The sequence below is a fragment of the Melozone crissalis genome, unplaced genomic scaffold (assembly GCF_028551555.1).
Source record: "Melozone crissalis strain CALT ecotype California unplaced genomic scaffold, PUWL_Pcris_2 ptg000008l_1, whole genome shotgun sequence".
NCBI classification, from domain to species: Eukaryota; Metazoa; Chordata; class Aves; order Passeriformes; family Passerellidae; genus Melozone; species Melozone crissalis.
The window spans coordinates 12601955-12616035 of NW_026535786.1; the positions used below are offsets into that span (position 1 = coordinate 12601955).

The following is a 14081-nucleotide window of genomic DNA, read 5'->3' on the forward strand; positions in this document are numbered from 1 at the left end:
GAGACCCTTTCCATCTTGCTGCAGCATGCTGGTGTTTTTCTTCTCTAACCAACCTCTACCTATACAATATCCTGTGAGAAATCCAGGCCTCCCTTTCTCAAGCTCCCATAGCTCATCTATTCCTACATCTGTACCTTTTTCAATACCAAAATTCAATACTTACTTTCGCCGAAACATGAGAAATCCCGCAATTAGACCAATAAATAGGAGAACTCCAAAGATAATAGAGACTATGACTCCACCAGACAGAGCTCCAGTGTCTGCAGAAAAGAAAGAGAGAGGCCATATCACTTAAAAGACCACTATGTATTAGTCTGGAACATACCACCCAGCTTCTACCAGCTAATGGCATTAGGCAAGTTACAGCCCCTTGTCTTCCAGGCAGCAGAGCCACCAGACAGGAGTCCTATCACACTGTTATTCATGTGCATGGAGCACCTTCTGGTGGTTATCTGGTTCACTCTTATCTACAATCTTGGTCTTCCAGTTGAGTGATTTATTCATATATCTGATTTCTTACTTAAATTCCTTGACACTTTCAAAAGTGAAGAACAGATGTTCCTTCCCCATCCCCACTCCTCTCCAACAATCCTTTCAGATCAGGCCCTTCTTCCAGCTCAGTAGCTGATTTAAACTATGGCAAAGCAAAGACATGATTTTCCCCAACAGTCTAAAGTGACTCTCCTCTTGTTTATGAAATTAATTATACGCTCCCCTCCCATCAATATCTGGGGCTGGTTCCTTGCCTAACTACCCTAACAAAAGCCCCTCACTGCTTAGGACTCCTGAAACAAGTACTGACTTACAAACTTGCAGTCTATCATATTCCTATGTTCTCAAAACTGAGCATCAGGTGGTTTCATTCTGTGATTGGATAGCTTTGGGAGAGTGTTCACATAACACAGGCTGTCACCTTCCATTTAGGTTCTCAAGCTAAAGCTAGGCATTTCCACAAAGTACATTTGAAATCACCAGAGAAAATGCTATATTACCTCTGCTGGTCTTTTTAATACTTATTTCTCATAATTAAAAAAAACCTCAACAAAATTAAAAACTTAAAATGCATTGATGGAGAAGCAATGAGAATCTACATATTTTTAATATTTTCCCAAAAGAGATTTAGGAAAACATCCAGAAGAAAGAAAATTCTCAAATAATTTTTAAATAAATTAGAAAATTTTATAGCAAGGAACAAATGATACACAGACTTGTGTGGGGAAGTGTTTCCTAACATCTAGTCAAATGGCCAGCATCCATAAAGCCTAATTAACACTAGTTATTCTTCCTCTGACTCATCCCACTAAAATTATTAAAAATCATCAGCATACTTAAGCAGAAATCAAGAGACAGAGCTAATGTCCTTGTTTTGTTAAAATCAAGAAGCTAAGATTTGGAAGGTGAAATAGTAGCCTTATTAATAAAATGGAGAAGCATTTAGATGCACAGGACTTCTGCAGGAATTTAAGGCATCTAAATTATCAAATTCAGATTTAAATACAAAATTGCCACTTCTTGCAAATCCTGCTACACTAATATTCCTAGACTATAATAGCTAAAAAATGCTCCCAGTATCATTAAACAAGAACTCTCATCAAATGAAACCTTGCTGGCACTTCTTTTTAATCCTTTTCATATTCAAAATACCTTTGTCTTGACATGATAAGGTGATCAATTTTCATTTGAAATAAAGCATAATATTGATGAAAGTATTTTCTAACTTATTCTGTCTTAATCAAAACAATTTTGCATGATAATTTCCAGCTTTTTCACAGGGCCTGTGTAGTATATTATTTAATTGGTTAAACATCATTTTTGTTATCATCATTTGTCACTGTGACTTCATGAAGATTTTACCAAAAGCCCCTGGTGCCAAAAAGGGTCCAACCTTTACATTCCAGTAATGATATCCCAACTCCTTATCAGCTTTTACACTGTTAATTTAACTATTTAGTTACATTAAGGTATGTCTTAGCTTTCTTCCTTGTGTCCTTATTTTATTATAATAAAATTAGTCTTTCAAAGGCAGTGCTTCACTACACATATTTCTAAAGCTATCCATAGGGTCAGTAGGAGTCTGTGGAATGAAGAGAGAGCAAATTCCATTACAGAAAACTTTAGATTAAGGGGAAGCTTCTGGGTGACCCAGGGAAAGAGGTAATTGGGTGACAGGCCTATATAAGATGTTCTTTGACACAGGAGAGAGGTCTTCTTGTGGCCCTGACAGCTTGGCCTTCTACACATTGTACTTTGGTGAAGAAATTTTTTCAGTGGCACATGCCATCTCTTTGAGCAGAGCTATATTCAGGAGCTGGACTACATACAGTGGAACTGAAAGCTGGAAAAAATAGTGCTGAGGTCCTCTGAGTTCTCATTCTCACTAGTAACTGGCACACAAAAGGAGGCATATGGTAATTATTTGACCAACACTCACACTTAGAAACATTAGCCAAAATTAAAACGTCATTCAAGAACTAAATGAAGGTCTGGTTAAATATTGTGCCAGTACAACACAATAAACTGAGACTGATCAGGTCTAAAGGGGAAAGTGCAAGCAAATTTTGTAAGATGACAAGGAAGCAAGAAAAATGTCTTTTGTCTTTACAAAGCAACAGGCTTAGCTCTGGTGACAAGGAACTCAGGAGAGTGGTGTCTTGCCTTACAGCCTGCAGAACACAAAAAGAGATCCATGTACCATGAGAATACACCATCTGATGGGGAAGTGAGTTTCTCCCAGATGAGATATCAGTGCTTGCCCTTTACCTGGTGGAAGGGTGCGAAATTCCTGCTCTGGGGAGTAGGGCCCAGGCCCCAGGGGTGTGATGGATCTCACACGGAGCAGGTAGGCTGTGTCTGGCTGCAGGTCTCGCAGAGTGACATTCGGCTCAAGAAGGTGCTTCACTGTGTAACGTGCCTCCTCCCCCTGCAGGAACCAAACAGGATCAAGTAACAAATGCATGCTGAACAAGAGGACACTTCCAGCCCTTTGGGTGAAAGGGGGATGAGCAAATCAGGCAGGCCTTACCTTCTCAAAGAACATGACCTCATACTCCACTGAGGTCCGGCTGCGTTGCCGTGGGGCAAGCCAAGAAACAGAAAGACTGCTGTCATCTCTCTGTGTCAGAATAAACTGGGATACTGTCACTGGAGCTGCAGTGGGAGAGAATAGAGAACATGAGGGGGAAATACAAACAAAATGCAAACTATGTCCTCTCTCTACCAGAAGCTCTGGTCATACCATTCAACTGGAACTGAGTCTCATTGCCACTGTCATTTTTCTCTTGTGTGGTGGAAGGGAAAGGAGGTCTCTGGTTGTAATTAATTGTGTTCTGTGAATAGTGTGCTTCTGCCCAAACAGTGGAAGCATAACTGTGTTTGGCCCTCAAAATAAAATCCACTTTCCAAGAAATTACATTTATTCCAGGACTGCACTGAAAGTGTCCAATTTGAAATAAAAAATGTAAGGATTTTATGCTCCTACAGCAGCAGTAGCACAGCTCTCCTATGTAATGATTTATGAATGCAGCTGCATTGCATAAGGGTACAGTGAAACTCAATGCTCAAAATCTCTCAGCTGACTGCAAATGCATGCTGTTCATGAATAAAAAGATAATTCTCAAGCCTGCAAGGAAGGAGTTAAGCCTGGTTGTCTCCTTGTCCTTCATCATCATCAGGAAGTGATGAGGCTCTGCTTTTCTAGCTCAGAGTTGTGCTGCCCCCGCATAGCATCAGGAAGAAAAGTCATATTTTGTTACTAAATTAGAATCCAGGGAATGCACCAAGGGCTGTTGAGCGCTGTGATGTCACCTTTCTATAATCACATTTCATGGTGCTCTGGAAAGTATTTACAGGACAGCCAAACTAGCCAGATTGAAGCTAACCTACAGAAATGTGTCAAGATTTAACATCCTCACCCCTCCATGCTTTCAAAACCTTTTATTTTCCAGTTACACCAGGGTTTCTGTTGTGTTTGGTGTTTTGCAATATCTGAGTCACGGGAAATATTTCATGACACAGCCCTCATTCTTCCTGTCACACAGGTAATAATACTTAGGCTGTGTGATAGGGAGGGCTTCATCCTCCTCATCTCTGTTAAGTTCTGGTGGATTCATAGCTCTTAATGGATAACCATTACTGCTACATTGATTTGCGAGGAATATGACTAAAGGACTTTACATGTCAGAGGCAGAGGGACTTTAGAATCCTTATCATACCATACCAACACATATGTCAGGCAGAAGGAAAAGATGGAGAAAGCTTAAATATTCACAGAGATTCCTCTTCCTTTTCATGATGAGCAGGAAGAAATTCTCTCTGCTTCTGCTAACCTGCATGTCCAACTGAGACCCAGACAGCTGGAGCAGTTCTCTGTGGAGCAGGTCCCATTCCTGAGACACCATTATGGGCTTCCACAGTGAATGTGTAATTGGTGTAAGCTTCCAGGCCATCCACGTCCACTGCCGGTTTCGTGAGACCAGAGGCACTGGGGGAGAACACCACGGCAGCCTCACAGGGCTCACAGGACAGGAAATGGCAGCGCTGGCAGAAGACTGTGTAAGTCAGGTCCTTCCTCCCGCCATGGTCACTGGGCGGCTGCCACCACAGGCTCAGCTGGGTGCCAAGCAGGGAGAAGCTGACATTGCGGGGAGCCGAGGGTGGGCCTACAGGGAGCACAGAAGGAAGTGTTAGATCCAGCTGCTGGTGCCCAAAGTTCTGTGACAGCTTCCCATCTGCAGATGCATTTCAAATGGAGCCCTCTCTCTGGCCCAGCCTCTCCCTCTCTGATCTCTCATCCTCATTTTCCAACCTTTTGTTTTCTCCCCCGTATTATTGTTCATGGAGCCACAGAATGGTTTGGGTTGGATGAGGCCTTAAAGACCTTCTAGTTCCAACCCTCCCACCTTGGGCAGGGACACCTTTCACTAGAGCAGGCTCTTCCAAGCCCCATCCAACTTGGCCTTGAACACTTCCAGGGATAGGGCACCCACAACCTGTTCCAGGGTCTCATCACCCTCTTCATAAAAAATTTCTTTCATGTGTCTCATCTAAATCCACCCTCTTTCAGTTTAAAACCATTGTCCTCAGTGCTGTCTACAGGCCTTAGTACAAAAACCCATTCTTCATCTTTCTTGCAGGCCCCACTAAGTATTGAAAGGCCACAAGAGTATCTCCCCAAAGCTTTCTCTTCTCAGGCTGAATAACCCAAACTCTCTCAACTTTTCCTCATTAGAGAGGTGTTCCATCCCTACAATAATTTTTAGGGCCCTTCTCTGGACATGATCCAATAGGTCCCAGTCTCTCTTGGCTTTCTGGGCTGCAAGTTCATGCTACCAGCTCATGCCCAATTTTTCACCCAGCAGTACCCCCAAGTTCCTCTCTGTGGTGATGCTCTCAGTAAGTTTACCCCTCACACTGTTTGGATATTGTTCTTCCTTTCTGTGTGCAACTCACGGGTACAAGCAATGTTCTGGCCCTCTGAAGGTGCTCGGTAGAAGCCTGCATTGCAGGGGCAAGATGTAGCCCCTGACTCGTTGGACAAGCTGTTGGGGGGACACTTCAGGCAGCGTTTAGCATCCAGGGAGTGGCGGTAGAACCCTCGCTGGCAGGCTGTGGAAGGACAAACATAAGTCAGCATAACATAACCAATAAACCCAGATCAACAAAAAAGCTTCTTGAACACTCCTTTATATGCCTCCATTTTTTTAGTTCAAAGAAATATTTAGGTTGGAAGGAACACCTGGACACCTGGCAGTCACCTAGATCAATCGTCTCAGAGCAGACAGAGAAAAGATGCAATTCAAGGTAGCATCAGTATTATGACAGGACTTGCAGACTGAAGAAGGAGGATCTAATCCTCAAAGAGGCTGCATGAATACAGAATCCAGTCAACCTTAGAATCTTCCTCCAATGTAAACCCAGACTGGTCCTCACCTTGTCCTTCAAGCTTTCCACACCACAAATAAGAACCATAAAGAGTAGCTACAAATCCTTGCACTTCTCACAGTCTTCTGCTTGCTGACTCCATAGAGAGAGCCAGTAGGCTTTTTGGCAGAAGCATCTTTGCTGATTTCAAGTATTCTACCAGAGCATCACCTGGTAGGGCCCTGGGGAATATCTAGGAAGCCATCAGTTCACCTCACAGCATTGAGTGGAACTGGCTATGGAGCCAACACAGACTGCAAGAGAATAGGTGTCACTGTTTTCTACTTCCAGTCCTACAAAAAGGAGCAGCCACACTCTCTCAGTATAACATCTGACCACCTGTTTTTGCTGTGTTACTATTAGTTCAATGCACAGAAGCACTGGTCAGCTTACCAGCTGTCTCAAGGTAAATGCTTCATTCCTACAGTTGTGTAGCAGGGAGGACAAAATCAGTGACAGAGCTCAAGGCAACCTGTGAATTTAATGGTTTGCCAGCCTGTGCTAAATTAATCAAAAGTTCTAGCAGCTAAAGAAACAACCAACCTATTTCTAATCAGATGGTAGAGAATTGCATACACTAATTTTCTGCCAGAGCTACCACTTTGCATTTAACGTGCGCATTGAGGGAATGACCCTTTTTATATTGCACTATAAAAGCAACAATATCCTGTGTAATCCTCAGGAGATCCCAATGGAGAAAACCATCTGTTCAGCAGCTTCATACAAATGGCTTGCTGTGGTGGAGCATAGTATAGGAAAGGATTCTTTATCCAGAAGACAAAAAAATAAACAACCCAGCCATTCCTACTATGTGACAAAGAGGAATATCTGAGGGACCTTGAAAACTTTCCACTAACACAGGCCAAACAAGACTACTCATCATTAGTCTGCAGAAGGGATGCTTGAGGAGCCCAGAAAAAAAGAAATAATCACAAGTAGGAGAAACCAGCACCTTCTGATTCCATGAAATGACAGAACCACTCAGGAAAATCTATCATTCTGAGATACAATCATGCAACTATGCGTTTAATGATAGCAAAGGCCATTGAAAATAATTACAAGGCTCAAGTATTGATTGTCACAGCCCAAAGAGATTCCATTTATGCTCCACATCAAATCATCCCTTTGAGAAACAGGCAGTAAAAGTTACTTTGATCTTCAGGCTGCTCACAACTGAGAGTACTTCTACACGCAGGACTGAAGATGAAAGTTTTGAGGCCTCCTGCCACTTTGCTCCAGCATAAGATTTGAGAGCTCCTGACATTGGATCAGTTTGGGCCAGGAGAGCTTTGACATGAAAAACAAAGGAAGCACATGGCCACATTCTTGTATAACACAGAGGTTCTGATGTTGCCTGTATAATACTACCTGCCACAGATATGACACAACATACATACACTCTTATCAGGCTGAGACCGTCTGCAAGTAAATGATAGAAATTTGGGGTTGGGAACCTTTGCAAGAATCACGGAATCAATTAGGCTAGAAAAGATTCCTGAGATCATCGAGCCCAAGTTGTGACTGAACACTACCATGTCAACTAGACCATAGCACCAAGTGCCACGCTCAGTCTTTTCATAACTACAGGGATGGTGACTCCACCACCTCCATGGGCAGCCCATTCCAATGTCTAATCACCCCTCCTGTGAAGAAATTCCTCCTGATGTCCAACCTAAACCAGCTAAAGACTATGTCCTCTTGTCCTGTCACTACTTGCCTGGGAGGAGACTGATCCCCGCCTGGCTACACCCTCCTTTCAGGTGTTTGTAGAGAGGGATAAGGTGTCCCCTGAGCCTCCATGCTCAACGCCCCCATCTCCTCCAGCCGCTCCTCATAAGGCTTGTGCTCCAGAACAAGTAACTCTGACCCCAGGAGCGCCTCTATTCCTCCAGCTCTGAGCGACACTCCAGCCCACCGGCCACACCTGCTGTGCCGAGCCCCTCCAGGCAGGAGATGCCTTGCAGGGAGCCCACAGCCCGGCAGAGAGGCCGCAGGGCGGCAGCGGCACGGGGTGCTCGGCTCGAAGGGACACCCTCAGGAGGCGAGGGCAGCAGCGGCGACACGAGCTGGCGGCGGCGGCCGGCAGGGGGCGGGAGCGGCCCGCGGAGCCCGACCCGGCCCCGCCCCGGGACGGCGCGGAGCGGCCCCGGCCCGGCCTGGCGCTGGGGCCGGCGGTGCGGAGGGCCCTGCCGGTGTTCCCGGCTCCTCCCGCTGGCCCCGGGGGTGCGGAGGTGGAGGGGCGGCTGCCCGCGGCCGGCCCGGGGGCGCGGGAGGCGGGCGCACAGCCAGCAGCCTCGGCCCCCGCCCAGCCCCGCTGGCCTCCGGTTTGCCCGGGCCTTGGGCACCCGCTCCGGGCGGCACGATGGGAAAAACGAGTCTGGGAAAGGGCCTGCTCACCAAGCACCAGAGGGCAGAGAGGATGGCTGGGGCGCTTCCTTCATTCCTTTTTCCTTCATTCCTTATTCCTGCAGGTGCCCCCCGTGAGCTGCCAGCCAGGCCGGGAAGGCTGCGGACACTAGAGCGGGGCTGGCGGGGATTTCGGCTCACCTGCCGCCCTGCAGAGCCCAGCAAGGAGCCAGAGCACAGGCCGGGGCACAGCAAATTACACAGTTGAGGAAGTTAATCATGAGCTCTGCGTTTATGGGCAGCAAAGTCTGAATGCTCTGGGGCAGGCACAGCTTTTCTGGGACACTGAGGTGGCTGAGCCATTCTGCACCCAGCAGAGCACTATACAGCAGGGAATTCACTGAGAGATTGAGGGAACTAGGTAAGGACCTGATCCTCTGGCTGTCTGTTGTCTCCTGTCCTGTAACAGAGGTCAGGTTCTTTTCCCTGTTAAAAGGCAAAGGTGCAGCTTTCCCTTTTTTTTTTGCTCCCTACTTCAGGCAAAACTCAGAATCAAAATGACATTGCCAGGTCTTCCATCCTGTCACACTTTACTTGTCTGAAGAAGTCCTCCTCTGTTCTGAGGACAAAGTAAAATCTGTGATTTCAGTCTTTATCCTGAGCTGGATTACTCCCAGTTCATTGCACAGTCTGGTCTTTTCTGCTGAGGGAGCAGATCCTAAGATATCCCCTCCTGCATTCACCTTCTCCCCTGATGCTCCAATAAGACACTATTCTGGTTGTGAAGTACCTCTCCCTACTCCTGCTAGGTTCTCCCCTCTTCCCTTCCTCTCCTGGGAGACCTCCCCGGTCCCTACTAATCCTGCAAAACATACTTCTGGCTGCAGCTGTACTTGGGCGGAGTGGGATGAAAGCACAGATGTAGAATGAACCTGTGCTGCGATAGCAGTCGAGGCTTGTCCAGACATGACAGCTTCCCTGCCCCTTCCCAGAGGAGTGCTCTCAGGAGGGCGGGGAGAGCTCTGTAGCACCTAAGTGGAAAAACTGGCTGGGCTGTGCGAGGAGAGGGGATTGCTGGAGGAGGCCAAGGATCTTGTGCTTCAACCTTCTCCAGCTCCCCAAGCAAAACGAGCAGCAAGCAGTAGGGGTTCATAGACACCAGCTCTCTGTAGCAGAGCAAAGCAGAGACACGGGGCACCTGCGGAATCTGAGAGCACTGCGTGGATCCCTATGGCCTTAGCCTTGTGCCACGCAGCTTTGGCAACGAGAGCAGAGATCTGCTGTCTTTAACCTGTCTCCCTGCAGTAATACATATCCCCCAAAACAACATGCGTGTCAAACTAAGTTGCCTTAAGAAGCTGAATCTTGTCCCCTCTGCAGCCAAGGGAGAGCCCTGCACTTCTTACTCCAACAACCCTTGCTTGCTGTGACTCCAGCACCCTGGTGACTCTTTTGCTTGCTAATTGCTCTTCTTCAAAAGAGCAGGCACCACGCTACTATGCAATATGCTTTACATGGTTTCCCATGGCAGAAGAGCCATCCCAGTCCAAGAAGAATGAGGGACAGAGGAGAAACCTGTCCCCTCTGCCTCTCAGCTTTCTAGTCACGGGACAAATACCCTGCTCTGTGTGTCTGACCCGTCTGCCCTGGGAGAACAAGGCTGCTGTTCAAGGGTTGAGAACCAGTTGTTGAGTGAGTCAGTGTCAATCACAGTTACAGCTCGCAGAAACTAGCTCCAGAGCTGAAAGGTCCTGGATGAAGCCCAAGAGGGAGTGGAGAGGTGTGTGCAGGTCTTACACCTGACACATAAGGAGAAAAATCCCAACTGAAAAAGAGAAGCCAAGGAGAAGGAAAGGAGAAGGAAAGATATAAGATACAGAGGGTAGGCAAGAGAGAGGTGGACCACACTAAATCTCCTGGTTCCACTTTCTGCTTACAGATACTCTGATCTCTAGCTCTCTGGAACCTCTCCCATGGCCTACAGCTAGTGTCTGCATACTCACCTACGCAGCTCCCATCGACTTCCTCAAACCCCACAGCACAAAGGCATCGGCCCACCGGTACCAGCCACTCCCCGTCAGTGCTGCAGTGCATCCTGGGGGGAGAGCCCACTTCTTCAGCCGCGTCCTCCACGCAGACCCCAGGCACTTCTGTCAGCCCCTCTGACCCTGCCAGCGTCTCTGGGAAGCGGGCCAGGCCCCGCACCGCCTCCGGGCAAATCTTGTAATACACTCGGACAGACACCATGGCTACACAAGCCCCAGAGTTCTGGAAAGCCAGGTAGAAGCCCCGGCGAGAGAGCTTCCCAATGGGGCACACTTCTGTGTTCAGCTGCATGGCCCCCGACTCGATGTCTCTGCTTGTGAAACTCCGATCTGCTGCCACAGTGTTGAGCTACGTGAAAAAGAGAAAGACAACAGCTTTACCATCTGAACAGGCCACAGCAGCTGAGATACCTGTTCCTCTCAGGCCTTTTTTATACTAAGGCCTTTTAGAGGCTGTGTAGTCAACTACTTTAATTCCACTGCACTGCATGCTTTCTTTGCACTTGAAAGATGTGTTAAAAATGGGGTGGGCATATTTTCCTGCCTCTCTACTTTCCATCCATCATCTCCTTCAACTGCTTTGTAGTCATTCACTGGTCTTCTACAGTACCCTGTGTTCAGAGTCTCTGACTTCAGAGGTCTTCAGGAACTGCCCCTTTTCTGTCATAATATTCTTTGTTTGCAAATTGCATGCAGTAAATCCACAACACCACTCAAGAGCTGTGCTTTGAAACCAACCAGGGAATTACAGCCACGTATTTTTAGGCTGTAGTTGCTGCTGTTCAGATAACCTGCTGTAAGGTGCTCCTTGAGCAGCACTCAACATATTTCAGCACTGTAAGTACTTGGGTGAAAAATGCTCCCATGCTTTTGCATTCCCACTGCCTCTGCAAACAAAGGGTAAGAGTGAATGTGTGAGTGAGAGTATTTTCCATGCTTGAGCAAGTGGGAAAGGCCTCTGTGACACCCTGTGACATGGAAGAGCTGGACTGCAGGTGGGGTGCCTTTCTTCTTGGTGGGAGAGCCTGATAACTGATCCTCTCCTCCGCAGGCCCCTTCCCATTGTACACCACCCACTCCTTGTAGTTGGATTGGAGATGAAAGGCTCTGTAGAGCAGCTGCATTTGGCAGGGATCATAAGGCATGTTTAGGAGTTGTGGAGGTATCGCACAAATTCATGTTGTAGGCTGCAGGGGAGGCAGAGGAGCACTGGGGAGGGAGGGGAATCAGTTACCAGAGTTCTGCTCTGCCTGTGGTAGCCTTTACTACTCTTTGTTTCCATCACATCCCATTTAAACTGCAAAGGAAAGGGCAGTCAAATAATTCAGGTCTTTGGCTTCTATTAGAACAGAATTGGCTTAGAGAATTTCCTCTGAAAAAAAACCCAAAAAACAGAGGTTCTCTATTCTGCAATTCTAATGTTTCCATGGCAAGAGAGCACAACATTGAGGAAAACAGCAGGTAAAATACAGCAGTGCTAAATAGCTTCACACCTGGGAGAACTTCACTGTAGCAAGCCATCACCTCCAGTGATGAAACAAGACCCTATACCTCATGGCAATCAGAGTAAATAATCAGGACCACTGAGACCTGAACTGGGTTCTGTTCTCTGCTTGGTCTAATCTTGTTTTATTCCCTAAAGCAAGAAAAATACCTTTGGTCTCTGCTTTACTATTTCTAAATATTGGTGTAACCATCCAGTCCTGTCACAACCCTTTAGAATCCTTACCTACATGGTGTCTGGTTAAATAAGAGGTTATGCAGAACACAGGTCTGATCTCATTTGAAACCTCCTATGCCTCCTGTGGCAAAGACTGCTCTGAGCATCACAGAGGGCACCAGGGGTAAAGTTTACTCTAAGGACAACACTTACTATCCATGCCCTTCCCCACATGCTGGTTCTCCTGGCCTGTCCCAGCCAGCAAGACACACCTAGCTTAAGCTGAAAGATATGACAAGTTTAAGCTGAAAGATATGACTCAGTTTTCACCCCCAGCAATACAGACCTTGGTGAACAGTGGGCGGCGAAACTGGATCCCAACATCTTGTTCAGACTCCATGTAATAGAGATTGAAGGTCTCTTTGCAGGTCACCACTTCACCTTTGAAGCTCTTGCAGTCCCTCACAGTAAACTTTAGCTCCACATAAACGCGGGAGGCTGCCTCACCCCGGTAAATCCAGTTGGTGCGAAGCCAGTGATCGGTGTCACCCTCGGCAAGCACACTGCAGTCCTGGTACATGTAGATTGGGGTACCATTTATCATCTGCTGCACTTCACTCCACTGCTCCCAGGGGAGAAGAAAACACATATTGTTAGATAGCTGAGGGAAATAAGTTTCACTTCAAATATGACAAAAATCTTGCCTAAAAATCAGTTCCTACACAGAGTTCGGCGCTCAAAGCCTCACCAGCTAAAAAGTCTCTTACACTCAGCAAGAGCTGCATCTGGTCTAGAGCCCCTTGGCTGCCTAAACCCTGTACATAGGGAGGAAAGAGGATCCTGCAATTAGGGTTGACTTACATAGAACTTTTTACATCCCTTTCATCCTATCTTGTTTCCAGTTTATTCTTTCATGCACTGCGTATCTTAGAGATTGAGAAAAAGACCCACTACTTCCGTGTGTTGGCCACTTCTCTCTGCCACAGTTTACATCCAGGGTGTCCAGTAGGACCTACCACACCAGGACTATTATCTGTCCCTGGAAATAATGCACAGCATTTGGGAGTAAGAGAAAAGAAGGTCTGGCATAATGGAAAGGTAAATTGCAGACAGACTCTTCTAGAGCAAGCACTCGTTACCTTGGAGTTCACGCTTCTTCAAGTGGGATATTTTGCAAAACCTAATTTAACTATTAAAACTCAGTTGATTTTCCTGACTTCATATTGCATTAAGGTTCTGCATCTTCCCCAGGCAAATAATGGCTGAGAGGAGGACACGGGCCCAGCTGGTTATATGGCCTTACTAATACTATTTGCATGAATCTAATAAAGTTTGATACTGATTTTAACATATGGTTTTGTCAAATTTTAGGTGGCTCTAGTTTTTCTTTCCTTACCACAGGTCAGATACAAAATGCAAAGAACATTCTCTTTTGAGTAATTCATATATGAGAACTGAAAATTTGGAAAGCAAGGTCTTGTCCACAGGGAAAATAACTTACATCCTTTTTCCTCCAATGCTAAAACTGCCTTTCTCATTATGCTTTAAATGTTTAATCAAATTAAATTGAAACAAGTGCCCACATAAGTACTGGCACAAGTTTAAGCATCTTGGTTTTAAATCACACCCCAGGTTAAGATGCAATTTAAACAAGGCCTCAGTCTCTGTGTTACTGCAGACTTGTCAAATCTCATGGGCTGAGCATGAGATTCACATATTTCTTCAGCACCACCACCTCCTGTGCTCACAGCACAACAGCTTTTCTCCCCACAGACCAGGTCACTCTGTTAGTGGAATACAGAGATGGACCCACAGAGTGCCAAAGAGGCTCTGCTTTTACGCCATGACTTAGAGTATACCTCCTACCCAGTCCCAGTCTGAAAAGTATTGGAGAGCCTTTTCCAAACTAGCAAGTCCTGCTGATAGCACAAGCTCCTCTCTGCATAATTTCAGCCTTTTACCTAAGTGCATACTAGCAGTCTCCTCCCAAGAAGTTCTGGGGATGGTATCTATGTGTCCCTTCTTGTTCCCTTTTTTCTCCACATAATTAATCCCCAGTGTTACCCCACCCTCTTAATCTGATCCAGCTGGCATAGACCTGCAGCACACAG

General features: G+C 46.4%; 1 protein-coding gene across 1 annotated transcript in view; it reads right to left on the reverse strand.

Annotated features, from left to right (window-relative positions):
• EPHA1 (EPH receptor A1) overlaps positions 1 to 14081 on the reverse strand; it is a 33825-nt gene that overhangs the window by 6347 nt on the left and 13397 nt on the right. Inside the window, exons 3-9 of the mRNA XM_054269684.1 lie at positions 12317 to 12592; positions 10269 to 10659; positions 5449 to 5604; positions 4326 to 4658; positions 3023 to 3147; positions 2761 to 2920; positions 164 to 260 (exon numbers count right to left, since the gene is read on the reverse strand). Of these exons, the coding sequence (XP_054125659.1) occupies positions 164 to 260; positions 2761 to 2920; positions 3023 to 3147; positions 4326 to 4658; positions 5449 to 5604; positions 10269 to 10659; positions 12317 to 12592 (1538 nt within the window). The remainder of the gene's footprint in view (positions 1 to 163; positions 261 to 2760; positions 2921 to 3022; positions 3148 to 4325; positions 4659 to 5448; positions 5605 to 10268; positions 10660 to 12316; positions 12593 to 14081) is intronic.